This window comes from Chrysochloris asiatica, unplaced genomic scaffold (genome assembly GCF_000296735.1).
Source record: "Chrysochloris asiatica unplaced genomic scaffold, ChrAsi1.0 scaffold00067, whole genome shotgun sequence".
In the NCBI taxonomy this organism is placed as follows: domain Eukaryota; kingdom Metazoa; phylum Chordata; class Mammalia; order Afrosoricida; family Chrysochloridae; genus Chrysochloris; species Chrysochloris asiatica.
The window spans coordinates 9,863,927-9,876,622 of NW_006408585.1; the positions used below are offsets into that span (position 1 = coordinate 9,863,927).

Genomic DNA, 12,696 nt, shown 5'->3' on the forward strand with positions numbered 1-12,696 from the left:
TTCACTGGTGATCTATGCTGCCAAGATCACTTTTCTAAACACACTACTACTCACTCCCTCTTTTTTATCAGGCAACTTGGTTTTTCTAACTTAGCATCAATCAGGTTATAAAAATGCTACCTTCCTTTAGGACAATTAAACATTCAAAACCAGTAAAATTCAGTGATTACTTCTGTTAATTATTTTGTAACTGCTCACTGATCAAGTCTCTGCCTCAATGGTAAAAAAACAAATTATTGTTATTAAGTACCATCGGGTCAGTTCTGACTCATAGTGACCCTATGTAGGGTTTCCAAGAGCACTTAGTGGTTTTGAACTGCTGAGCTTGTGGTATGCAGTACAGTGCTGATCCTATATATTTATAATTTTATTTTAATATATCACAATTATTTATTTTAAAATAAATTAGACAAGAAGGCAAAAAGGAAAAATTTTTAATTTGACCTCACCATTACAACATGCTAATCAATTATAAAAGCTGGGCAAGAAGACATAAAGGAAGTTTTAGATATAACCTTACCATCCCAACATGCCGATCAACGTTAAAAAGTCGTTTGTTGGAACCTTCTTCATAAAGTTTAGAAAGGACTAATTTCTCTACCCCAAAGACAACGCCATCTTTACACCTGATTCCAATAGCTGTACTGAAAGAAGAGAAGAAAATCACTGTAACTCTAAAGGAAAAGTCCTAATCTTAAAATTTAAAAAACACCAAAAGGTAGCATGCATTTAGTTGTTCTAAAAGATGTCAAATGCTTTAAAACAAACACATTTGAAAATTAAAAAGGAGAAACAACCTAAAGTGTGATAAATTCAATCCATACAAATAAACATTATATGCTAAAAACCAGTATTACTAATTGACATAAAAATATAGTAAGTGAGGAGATGGTAATGAAGTATGTACAGCGGTGTTTGTTGTATGATAGCCAGTAAATATTACATAAATTCATGCCCATTAAAAGTGCTACTAATATACACAGGAAAACAGGCTACCTATGAACTGAACAGTTAACTGATGAATACTGGTAGAAAAATTGTTTAATCACTTTTCTTTTTACTCATCTGTTCCAGTTTTTCTACAATTTATATGTATTGCTATAATAGAAAATAATAAAATGATTTGCTGCCAAGTGTTTAAAATAATAAATTTTAAAATATTTTAAGTAAAAACAGAGAAATTATATCACCATTTCAAGATGAAAATGTATAAATTATTATTTTCTTTCAATATTTTTCAATAAAGAGAAACAACCAATGGGACATATATAATTAGTAACAGCTGTATACTTTTTTTGGTAAGATTAGTTACAATTTTCTACTTCTGACAACAGGAACAATAAGCTCTAATATCATGATATTCATTAATTTTCCTTTATCTTCTATACTGAGTTTGTACTTGCTTACTAATATTTTTACTCACAATTTCTCTATCACTTCTTTCTAATAACCAGCATTGGGCTTCTTATTTCAGGATTAAACTGAATACAACATCTTTTCACCACTCCAAGCCGTCTTCTCTAACATGTCTTAATTCCTAGCTTTGTTTTGTCATTACCATAATATACAAAGTGGTCCTTAGTATGAGGGGATTGAGTCACAGTCACAAACCTTTCTGAAAATCTGATTAAATGAGGGCTTTTTCTCTCCAAATATGCAGATACAAGTTTTGCAGTGAATTAACAAATAGTCCTCCCCTGCACTTTAGGCTATCTTCAGTGGCAACCCTTCTCCTTTGCCCTACTGTGAAAGATTGTAACAATCTAGCAGAATCAATCCAGCTTCTTTAGCTTCCTATTATAAATCATATGTACTCGAAACATACTCCTTTTAAAATTTTTTTCATGTTTGTCTCTGTATCTTTAATAAAGTTATCCTTGGTACTAGAATACATTTCTACCTCAACACTGCATATTTATATAAATTTCCACAAACTTTTGCAAATTCACCTTAAGCTCTATAGCCTCATGAAACCTTTCTGATTTAATTCAACTTACCAACTTCAATTTTCAGAATCTCAAACATCTTTTATTCTAAACTAAAAATTTTCAAAATGTAATCTACAAACTTCCTAGGAATCTTTGAGGCCAAAGTTATTTTCATAGTAGACACTATCTGTTGCGCATAGGGTCAATGAGTCAGAGCCAACTTAATACACCTAACCTAATCTTTTCCACTGTGTGGGAATTTGCACAACTAGTGCAAAAAGCATTAGTGGGTAAAAATGTTGGCACTTTTACACAAATCAAGACAGTGACTGCAAACTGAACAAGTAAACTACTAGTCATCACTGCACTGTTATGCTCTAACCATTAAATGTGTATTTGTTTTTTCACATGGCTAAAGCCTAACAGTGGTGCAGTGAGTAAATGCACCAGACTGTAAAGCCGTTTGAACTGCAAGCTCGGCAGTTCAAGCTCACCAGCTGCTCCTTGGAAACCCTATACAGGGTTCGTTATGGGTCGGAATCAACTTGATGGCACTTCACAACAACAACAAAGCATAACAGTGCAGTGAAGAAGCACAAGACAGAGCCAGTCAACTGGACAGCAATAAGTATTTTTGGTTTGTAGGGCAGACATGTTTTCTAAAATGAATGAAATGAGCCTGTCACTTCAAGAAAAACTAACAGTATACACTGAAAATCGTAAAAGTAAAATTTCAAGCAAAATTTAGAACGTTAGAAACTTTCATTCATCACTATGAACTTGTCTGCTTCCCAGTACTTACAAACTTTTTTGATGACACCAATGGTATTGTTAACAAATCCGATTTTTGACAACTCATAAGGAAATATGTCATCATTTTGAAGAATTGTATACCTCAATGAACTAGTATTTTCCAACTCATGATGTTATACTATCATGCACGGGTAAAATATTCATGGAAAGAACAGAGCTGAATGGATTTTAACATAATAGAATACATAAACTTTATTGATAAACTTTTTCAGATTCTATTGCAACTAATCTTTATGAAACTACCAATTGCCCAGTTCTACTGTATTATCAAAGAATATCCTATACACATATTAAAGTATTTTTTCCAATTACTTATCACTATGAAGCCTGATTTGTGTCACGTGTTTCAGGAGAAGTCACAGATTAAACACAGAAACAGATATGAGAAAACAAGTGTTAAGAAATAAAAATGTAAAACAATGCTATTTTTCTCATTTTTTATATTCTGGATTTTTTTTTTTTTTCATTTAAAATGTTACTTATACTAATATGCAGTTGAGTTTATTATTGCTATTTTAAGTGAATTAATATTTTTCACCTTCTGTTTATTTCTAATATAGTAAATATTGATAGAACTTGGGGCACTGTAGGTTAATGTGCTGTACTGCAAGATCGGGTTGAACTGCAAGGTCAGTGGTTCAAACTCACCAAATGCTCCTCAGAATCCCTACACAGGGTCACTGTAAGTTGGAACCAACTCAACGGCACTTAAGAACAATATAGCACATAAATAAAAGTTCTTTGAGGTTCTAGATACTAATTTTAAAGAATAAATGGTTCCTGAGACCAAAGTCTGTATACATTTCATCCTAGACAACCTAGTTCTTTTAATTACATTGCACCTGCTTCACTTCATGTCTGACTGCTCAATGAGACTAAAGGGGAAAACTATAACTTAATATTATCATTTAGGGCACATCGTACTACAAAATAGTTATGATGGTACTAAATATATTTTTAACAATATTTGTTTTTTGCTTTTAAGTATTCATTTGCATGGTATTATTTGTTTTGTTTCTTCCTATGTTTAACATGGAGTCCTGGTGTAGTACTGTGGCACTGGACCACAAGGTCATCAGTTCAAACCCACTCACCAGCTGCTCCTCGGAAACCCTATACAGAGTCAATATGAGTTGGAACACTGGACAGCACTTAACAACAATGCTTAACATAATAAAAAATAAGTAAAACACCTAATCCTGTTGTTTTGCAGTAGTCTATTGAGCTATGGTGTTGGATGAGAATATTAAAAGTACCATGGACTGCCAAAAGAACAAACCAATCTGTGCTGGAAGAAGTACAGCCAGAATGCTCCTTGGAAGCCAGGATGGTGAAACTTCATCTCTCATACTTAAAACATATATCAGGAGGGACCAAGACCAGTCCCTGGAGAAAGCTATCATGTTTGGTAAAGTGGAGGGTCAGAGAAAAAGATGAAGACCTCCAACAAGATGGACTGGCACAGTGGCAGCAGCAATGGGCTCCAATGTAACAACCATTATGAGGTTGGTGCAGGACTGGGCAGTGTTTCGTTCTGTTGTGCATTCCAATTCACAGGGACTATAGCAGTGTTCTCTAGGGTTTTTAATGACTGTGATCTTTGGGGAGGGGAGCATGGTGACACCACATGATAGCACTGGACTGCAAACCACATGGTCCTCAGTTGGAACTTGCCAGCCACTCCACAGAAAATGAGACTTTCTGCTCCTACAAAGACTTAGAAGCCTCAGAAGCCGTAAATAGGTCACTATGGGTAGGAATTGATATGATGGCAACTAACTTTTCTTCAGAGGTGCCTTTAGGTAGATTTGAACCTTCGATTCTTTGGTCAGCAGTCACGTGCATTAGCCATTTGCAACACTCAGAGATTTCACTTAAATAACAGGTGAACAAATTATTTGACTTTCAAATTTTCAAAATTATTTTTCTTTACAAAAATTTGTTTTTCTGATATAGAAATACAATCTTAAATCATTTTACTTGGTTAAATGTCTCTTGTTGGCTTATATGCTAGACTTAAGAAAATGATTTTATAATCTGATTTTCCTATTTTTCACTTTGTATGACCACATATTACTTTTAAATTTTTCAAATGTTTCCACATATATTTTATTTAATGGAAACCCAGGTGAAGTAGGTAAGGTAGATGTCAACATGCCAACTTTGCAGACAAAAACACTAAGGCTCAAAGGACTTAACAGAGCAACTCTCTTTCACATAACATTAGTTGTTGTTGTTGTCGTTGTTGTTAGGTGCCATCAAGTCGGTACTAACCCATAGCAACCTTATGCACAGCAGAATGAAACACTGCCCAATTCTGGGCCAACCTCACTACTGTTGCCACGCTTGAGTCCACTGATGCTGCCACTTGGCCAATCCATCTCGTTGGGGGTCTTCCTCTTTCTCTCTGACCCTCCACCTTACCAAACATGATATCCTTTTCCAGCAACTGGTCCCTCCTGACAATATGTATGAGAGACGAAGTTTGGCCATCTTGGCCTCCAAGGAGCATTCTGGCTGCACTTCTTCCAAATCGGATCTATTGGTTTTTTTGGCAGCCCATGGCACTTTCAATATTCTCCTCCAATACCATAACTCAAAAGCATCAATTCTTCTACGGTTTTCTTTATTCACTATCCAGCTTTTGCATCCATATGAGGTTATTGAAAATACCATGGCTTGGGTCAGGCGCACCTTAGTCCTTAAGCTGACATCTTTTCTCTTCGACACTTTAAAAAGGTCTTGTGCAGCAGATTTGCCTAATGCAGTATGTCGTTTGATTTCTTGACTGCTGCTTCCCTGAGTATTGATAGTTGATCCAAGAAGAATGACGTCCTTGACAACTTCAGTCCTTTCTCCATTGATAAGATAACATTAGTAGGTAAGGGGAAAATTCGTAACTCCAGTATTCTGTCATATAAGGTTCAATTGTTGTTGTTAAGCGCTGTCAAGTAGGTTCCAACTCATAGCAACCCTTTACGAGGAGCAGCTGGTGAGTTTGAATTGCCAACCTTGTGGTTCACAGTCCAGTGCTGATCCTACAGCGCCACACTAGAAGTCCATCAGGTTAAACGGCGGTGGTGGTGGCTGTGTGCCATGGAGTTGGTTCAGACTCATAGTGACCCTGTACAGCATATTCATGGCTGTAAAGCTTTACAGGGGCAGAAAGCCTCATCTTTCTCCGTCGGAACCACTGGTAGTTTCGAACTGCTGACCTTTAGGTTAGCACCCCAACTCATAACCACTACGCTAACAGAGCTCCTTACAAATAGATCCTTTAAAGAGGAACTTTCCTAGTAGTTCTTTATGTAAAAACAACAACAACAACAAAACATTGATATTTAAAAAGTGTGTTTCTTCAAGTTTGCTAAAGCTTGACTACTTTAACCATGTTTAGAGATACTTTATAGACTCCTGGTGTGACGTTATCAGATCAGCACTGGACTGTGAACCACAAGGTTGGCGGTTCAAACCCACCAGCTGCTCCAGGGTCGCTGTGAGTCGGAGTCAACTTGATGGCACTTAACAACAGAGATACTTTATAGAACACAAGTTCCTAATACTTGTAGCTCCTCATGGCCTACCCTCTATTTTTGGGGTTATGGATGCATGGTAAGATAGGATAAGCACTGGACTGTGAACCACAGATCAGCAGTCAAGCCCACCAGCTGTTCTGCGGGAATAAGATGAGGCTTTCTGATCCCACAAAGATTTAAAACCTTAGAAATCCTATACAGCATTGCTATTGCTATGTGGTGGAGCTGACTCAACGGCACTTAATAGCAACAGAGGGTTTGAAAATACATCTCTTTATAATTTTAGTTAAAGACTTGTCTTATCTGTTTCCTAAACCACTAAAATGGTAAAGAATACAAAGGAGGAAAAGAAAAATTCCAGTTCTCCCAAGTCTATCTACAGCATTTTACCAGCCAAAACAAATGTGTCAATTTCTAAAAATGTGACTCTCTTCTGAATTCTCTCAGGCTTTGTATACAATGACAAATACATTAAATCTAACAATAAGAAAATTCTTAACAGCCTTTGCTTCCACTTATATTGTTGCTGTTGTTGTTGTTAAGGGCCATCGAGTTAGTTCTAACCCATAGTGACCCTGTACAGGGTTTCCAATGTACAGCTGATGAATTTGAACTGTTGACTTTGCAGTTCAACCTGACTTTGCAGTCCAGCACATTAACCCACAGTACCACCAGGATTCCTTTGTTGCTGCTGATTTATCAAGTTGATTTTCGACCCATAGCAATCCCATGTGACAGAGCAGAACTACCCCATAGAGTTTTCTAAGCTTAAGTTTTGCAGAAGCAGATCACCTCATCTTTCCTCTGAGTGGACTAGAATCACACGCCTTTCAATCAGCAGCTAGCACAACAAAGTTTCCTTACTTCCATTATCGTAGCAGATTTTGGTAGCATGTAAGTACGAGTATGTCTCTCAACATAATATTTAAACAGAAAGTAAACCAGTATGGCACTGTAGGATAAGCACTGGACCGCAACATCAATTTAAACTGCAACGATGATGGTTCAAACTGACAAGCTGCTCCTCGAAAACCCTATTCAGGGTCACTATGAGTTGGAGTGAACTCGATGTCACTTAACAACAACAACGAAGCTGCTTAAGATCGTAAAGTACAATGATCATGTATGTATAAAATTTCTTCAACAAAAGACTAACAATTTAAATTTAACAAGGATGTTGTAGAGTGCCAACAAATCTTTTTAGTGGATTAGTCTAATGAAGAACAGAATAAAGTGAACCCAACATGTAAATTTACATTTTAGTAATCCTACACATTTTAGAGTGGCATTAACAATAGAGAAAATTTTTTTAAATCCTTGCTGAGACCAATATGTGACTAGCTTACAGGAAATTGAAAATACAAGATGGTAGAGAAATAAATGACGAGATTATAAGGTAACAAAGCTAATGACTAAGGAAAACAATAATCCAAACTAAACTTAAAAGAGGAAGATGGACTAGCAAAGATGATGAATTTATGTCATACACTGTGTATATCTGAGAGACAACAGAGTATCTAAATGGACAATCTTAAAATCCACTGGAAATATAAGACTGGAGTTCATGTAAAGTATCTAGCTTAGAAAGAAACCTGAAATGATAATAAAATTGAAATTATTTTACAGGACATACTAGTTTATGCCAAGGTAACACTGTTGTTGTTGCTAAGTGTTGTTGATTCACTTCCCGCCCATAGTAACCCTGGTACAGATTTCCAAGGAGCAGCTGGTGAGCTTGAACCTTGAGGTTCAAACAGACTTTGTAGTCCAACACATTAACCCATAGTGCCACACCAGTACTCCAAAGTAACACAGCAAAGCCTAATTAATAAAAATATAGAAAATAAAAGGAGATTTTTAGTCAGACCAAGTTAAAACATACTTATTTCAAACAAAACTTTGTTTCTTACCTACTATTTTCCACAGCCTTCATAGCATATTCAACTTGAAAAACTCTCCCATCAGGTGAGAATGTAGAGGCTGATAGATCATACTAGGAGGAGAAAACAACAGGAAGCTTATGATAATATATCTTTTGACAATAATAATCAAAGTATTGTCATATCTCTAAATGTCTTTAGATCAAAAATATGTGTTATATCCTAACAAAGACTGTTTTCAAGAGAAATGGGGAAGCATTTCAGGGTTGTTGTTGTTGTTATGTGCCATCAAGTCGGTTCCGACCCACAACGACCCTGTATAGGGTTTCCAAGGAGCAACTGGTGAGCTTGAACCACCGACCTTGCAGTTCAAACGGCTTTGCAGTCTGATGCATTAACCCACAGCGCCACACATTAAAGGAAATAGTCTTGCTAATTAAATCTTAGGTCAGACCTTTTCTCCCTAAAGAATATAAAGCTCATATTAAAAAAAAAGAAGACGACGACTCAGAGCTATGCCCTTAACAATATGATAGAGACAAATGAACATTTATCATATACCTAATGAGCATCTATTATACCAGAGTAAGTCAAAAAGTCTTTGTACAAAATCATAGTTGTTGTTAAGTACTGTTGAGTTGGTTCTGAACCACAGTCACCATCTATAGGGTTTCCAGGAGCGGCTGGTGAGCTTGAACTGTGGAACTTGCAGTTCAAACTGATTTCACAGTCCAGTACATTAATCTATGGCACCAATTGTTGTTGTTGTTATGTGCCATCGAGTCGGTTCCGACCCATAGCGACCCTGTATAGGGTTTCCGAGGGTGTAAATCTTTACGGGAGTAGAAAGGCTCATCTTTGAAAAATCACAGAATACTTATTAAACAAAAATAACAAAATACAAAGCTACTGTTTCTCCAAACCTCCTCTATCTAGATCTGTACACTTCTGAAGGAGTCCTGATTTGGTGCAGTATGATAAGCACTGGACAGCTAACCATAAGGATAGAAGTTCAAAACACCAGCCACTCCTTAGAAACCCTATGCAGGGTCACTGTGAGTCGGAACCAACGAAACAGCACTTAGTAACAACAAAGGATAAGCACTAGACTGCTAACCACAAGGTAAGCAGTTCAAACTCATCAGTTGATCCTCAAAAAGCTTATACAAGGTCACTATGAGTTGGAATCGACTCAGTGGCAATTAACAATAACAAACCTTCACAAAAAATTCTGTGATCTTCAGTCTATACCACATCAAACTAGCCTTCAGTATGGTTTCATCTCCATGTAAAGAAAACAAAAATCCTCACAACTGAGTCAATAAATAGCATTATGATAAATGGGGGGGTGGGGGGATGAAGTTCTCAAAGACTTTATTTAGCTTGGGCTCACATCAACACTCAGATGTCAAGAAATATTCAGCAGTCAAGAAATCAAACAACGTACTACATTAGGAAAAACTGTTGCAAAAGACCTCTTTAAAGTGTTAAAAGGCAAAGATATCAGTTTGAGGACTTAGGTGTACCTGACCCAAACCATGCTATTTTCAATTGCTTCATATGCATTCACTATCCCGTGAATAAAGAAGACAACAGAAGAGTATTTGGAGAAGAATATTAAGAGCACGATGGACTGCTAGAAGAACAAACAAATCTGTCTTAAAAGAAGCGCAGCCAGAATGCTCTTTAGAAGTCAGGCTGGTGAGACTTCAGTTCTCATGCTTACAACATGTTAGCAAGAGGAACCAGTCCCTGGAGAAGGATATCACACTTGGTAAAGTGGACGGTCAGGGACAAAGAGAAAGACCCCCTCCCCAACAATATGGATTGACACCATGGCAACAAGTATGAGGATGGCACAGAACCAGGCAGCGTTCTGTCCTGTTGTTCACAATGTCACTCTGTATAGGAACAGACGGGACTGCACCTAACAACAAAGGGACTCAAATCATGTTCCTTTTCAGTGCTCACTGAGTTTAAGGAAGGAAGTCTAAAAGGGACAAGGTTAGGGATAGATATACAGTGGATAAGGTATGGTTTCTCAACGAAAATCTCATATTAAGAGCACTTGCTACCCTGGAAGAATAAGCAGGTACATTGTATCGATGGGAAAAAAATTCCTCAGCACTTTCCTGACCTTTTATTAACCAATGTAGTTTTCAATTTTCTTAAAATTTCTTCATAGTAAGCCCCTATGATCATCCCGTGTCTTTCAAGACAATCTGGAAAGTATAAACAGTCACCATAACCTTCTGAGTTGACATCTTTCCCTTAATTTAACTGGTCCAGAAAATTTTGAAGATTGTTTTAATTGGACCTTTTTGTGTGTGTGAAGGTACCCTAATTTAACATTGTGAGTTAGACACTGAGTTGCTAACTGAAAGATCAGTGGTTCAAAAACACCAGCTGTTTCTTGGGAGAAAGATGAGGCTGTATGCTCCCATAAAGGTTTGGTGGTGGTGGTGTTAAGTGCGTCGAGTCGGTTCTGACCCATAGCAACCCTGTATAATAAGGTTTCCAAGGAGCAGCTGGAGAGCCTGAACTGCTGACCTTGTGGTTCAAACTGACTTGCTGCCCAATGCATTAACCCACAGTGCCACACTAGACTTGATGGCAGTGGGTTTGTTTTTTCTGGGTTTTGTTTTAATTTAATGTGACTAAGACAAGTATATTATAAAAGGAACTTGTCAACGGTTATTCACTGATCATAGTTATGTTGCAAGGTGCTATCGTGTCAGTTCTGACTCATAGTGGCCATATGAACAACAGAACAAAATTCTTTCCGACCTTGCGTTCTCCTCATAATTGTTGTTATTCAAGAGCCCATTACTGCGGCCACAGTGTCAATCCACCTACTTGGTGGATGGATCTTCATCTTTTTCACTGACCCTCCACGTTACCAAGCATGATGTACTTCTTCAGGGACTAGTCCCTCCTGACAACATGTCCTGGTTTCTAAGGAGCATTCTGGCTGTACTTCTTCCGAGACAAATTTGTTTCTTCTTCTGACAGTTGAGGAAGCTTTCAATATTTTTACCAACACCACAATGCAAATACATCAATTCTTCTCTGGTCTTCCTTATTTATTGCCCAGCTTTCAAATGCAAATGAGGTGATTGGAAATACCATGGCTTGGGTCAGGCACACTTTAGTCCTCAAAGTGACAGAGGCAGGTTTAAACATATTTTGCTTGGAAAAAAACTGCATATATGAACTGGAACCCTAATAGCAATACTTTTTTATTTACCCTGATATGTTAGTTACTAGACAGAAATATGACTATGAGTGCTCATTCATGAAGTCCTTCATTTTCAAATCAGGTCAAGCATGAATCTAGTTGTTGGAGACACGTCAATAAGCCAGAAAGGTGGTGGTAGTGTTGGTGTGCCGTGGACTCAGTTTCAACTCACAGCAACCTTTTACAAGATCTCTGAGGCTGTAAATGTTTACAGGAGCAGAAAGCCAGGCTGTAAATGTTTACAGGAGCAGAAAGCCTCATCTTTCTCCAGTGGAACAGCTGGCAGTTTTGAACTGCTGACTGTGAGGTTAGCAGCCTGACTTGAAACCACTATGCTACCAGAGCTCATTTAAACCAGAAAGGTACTATGATGAAAATAAACAAGGTGACGTTAATAGACTGGGGGACTAGAAGGTGGTGGGGCAGATACATTTAGGCTGAGTCAGACTTAAATGACAAGGATTTAGCCATTTACGATATAGGGAAGACTCTTCCTGACACCTGATACAATGGCCTTAAGGCAGAGACAGTTTAGCACACTTAAGCAACAAAAATATGGTCACTGTCTTGAGCACAGAAAGCAATAGAGAATAGTAGACTATGTTAGAAAGGTAGTAACGTTCAAATAACATTGGGTCTTCTGACTCAGAGCAGCAAGTTAATATTTTATTACAAATGCAAGGCAACATCACTGAAGACGTTTAAGCAGGGAGATGATATGATGTCTTTAAAAACAGCACTGGAGTTTCATGTAAAAAATTAATTGTAATGTTACAAGTGTGGAAGCAGAGAGGAGGTAGTCCAGATATTGTGGTGGCAGTTCTGAATGGAGAAGAGATGGGAGGTGATAAGTTTAGAGGGTAGGAAAAAAAAAAAAAATTTAGGATGAATCACAGATGTTTTTTCATTTAAGCAACTAGAAAAAGGTGCTAACTGAAAGGTGATGCAAAATGGCAAGGGGAGGAGAAAATCAAAAGCCAGAAATTCTGGACATGTAGAATCTGAAATGCCTATTAAAGTGGAGAGAAATTTCAAGTAGAAAGATAAACACCTATCTGAAGTTCTTGAAGAAGTGAAAGACAGGAGACAAGCCTTACATACTTGTGACTTCTGATTCTCAGTTCCTAGACTTGTTAAATGGAGATCATGAACTCTACCACTATAATACTAAAATATCCTATACAGTTAAATACAGTTAAAATATCCTATACAGCTAAATGGATTTTTAAAGGGCTTACAGCATGAAGCACTATTTAACATGTTAAAGTACTTACAATGACAATAAAGCATTTACTAATCCA

At 37.2% G+C, this 12,696-nt stretch overlaps 1 protein-coding gene across 2 annotated transcripts in view; it reads right to left on the reverse strand.

The window, feature by feature from the left end:
- PSMA3 (proteasome (prosome, macropain) subunit, alpha type, 3) overlaps window positions 1–12,696 on the reverse strand; it is a 47,697-nt gene that overhangs the window by 17,560 nt on the left and 17,441 nt on the right. For both annotated transcript variants that reach the window (XM_006864603.1, XM_006864604.1), the window contains 2 exons: window positions 8,188–8,270; window positions 521–644 (listed from right to left, as the gene is read on the reverse strand). In XM_006864603.1, coding sequence (XP_006864665.1) covers window positions 521–644; window positions 8,188–8,270 — 207 coding nt within the window. The remainder of the gene's footprint in view (window positions 1–520; window positions 645–8,187; window positions 8,271–12,696) is intronic.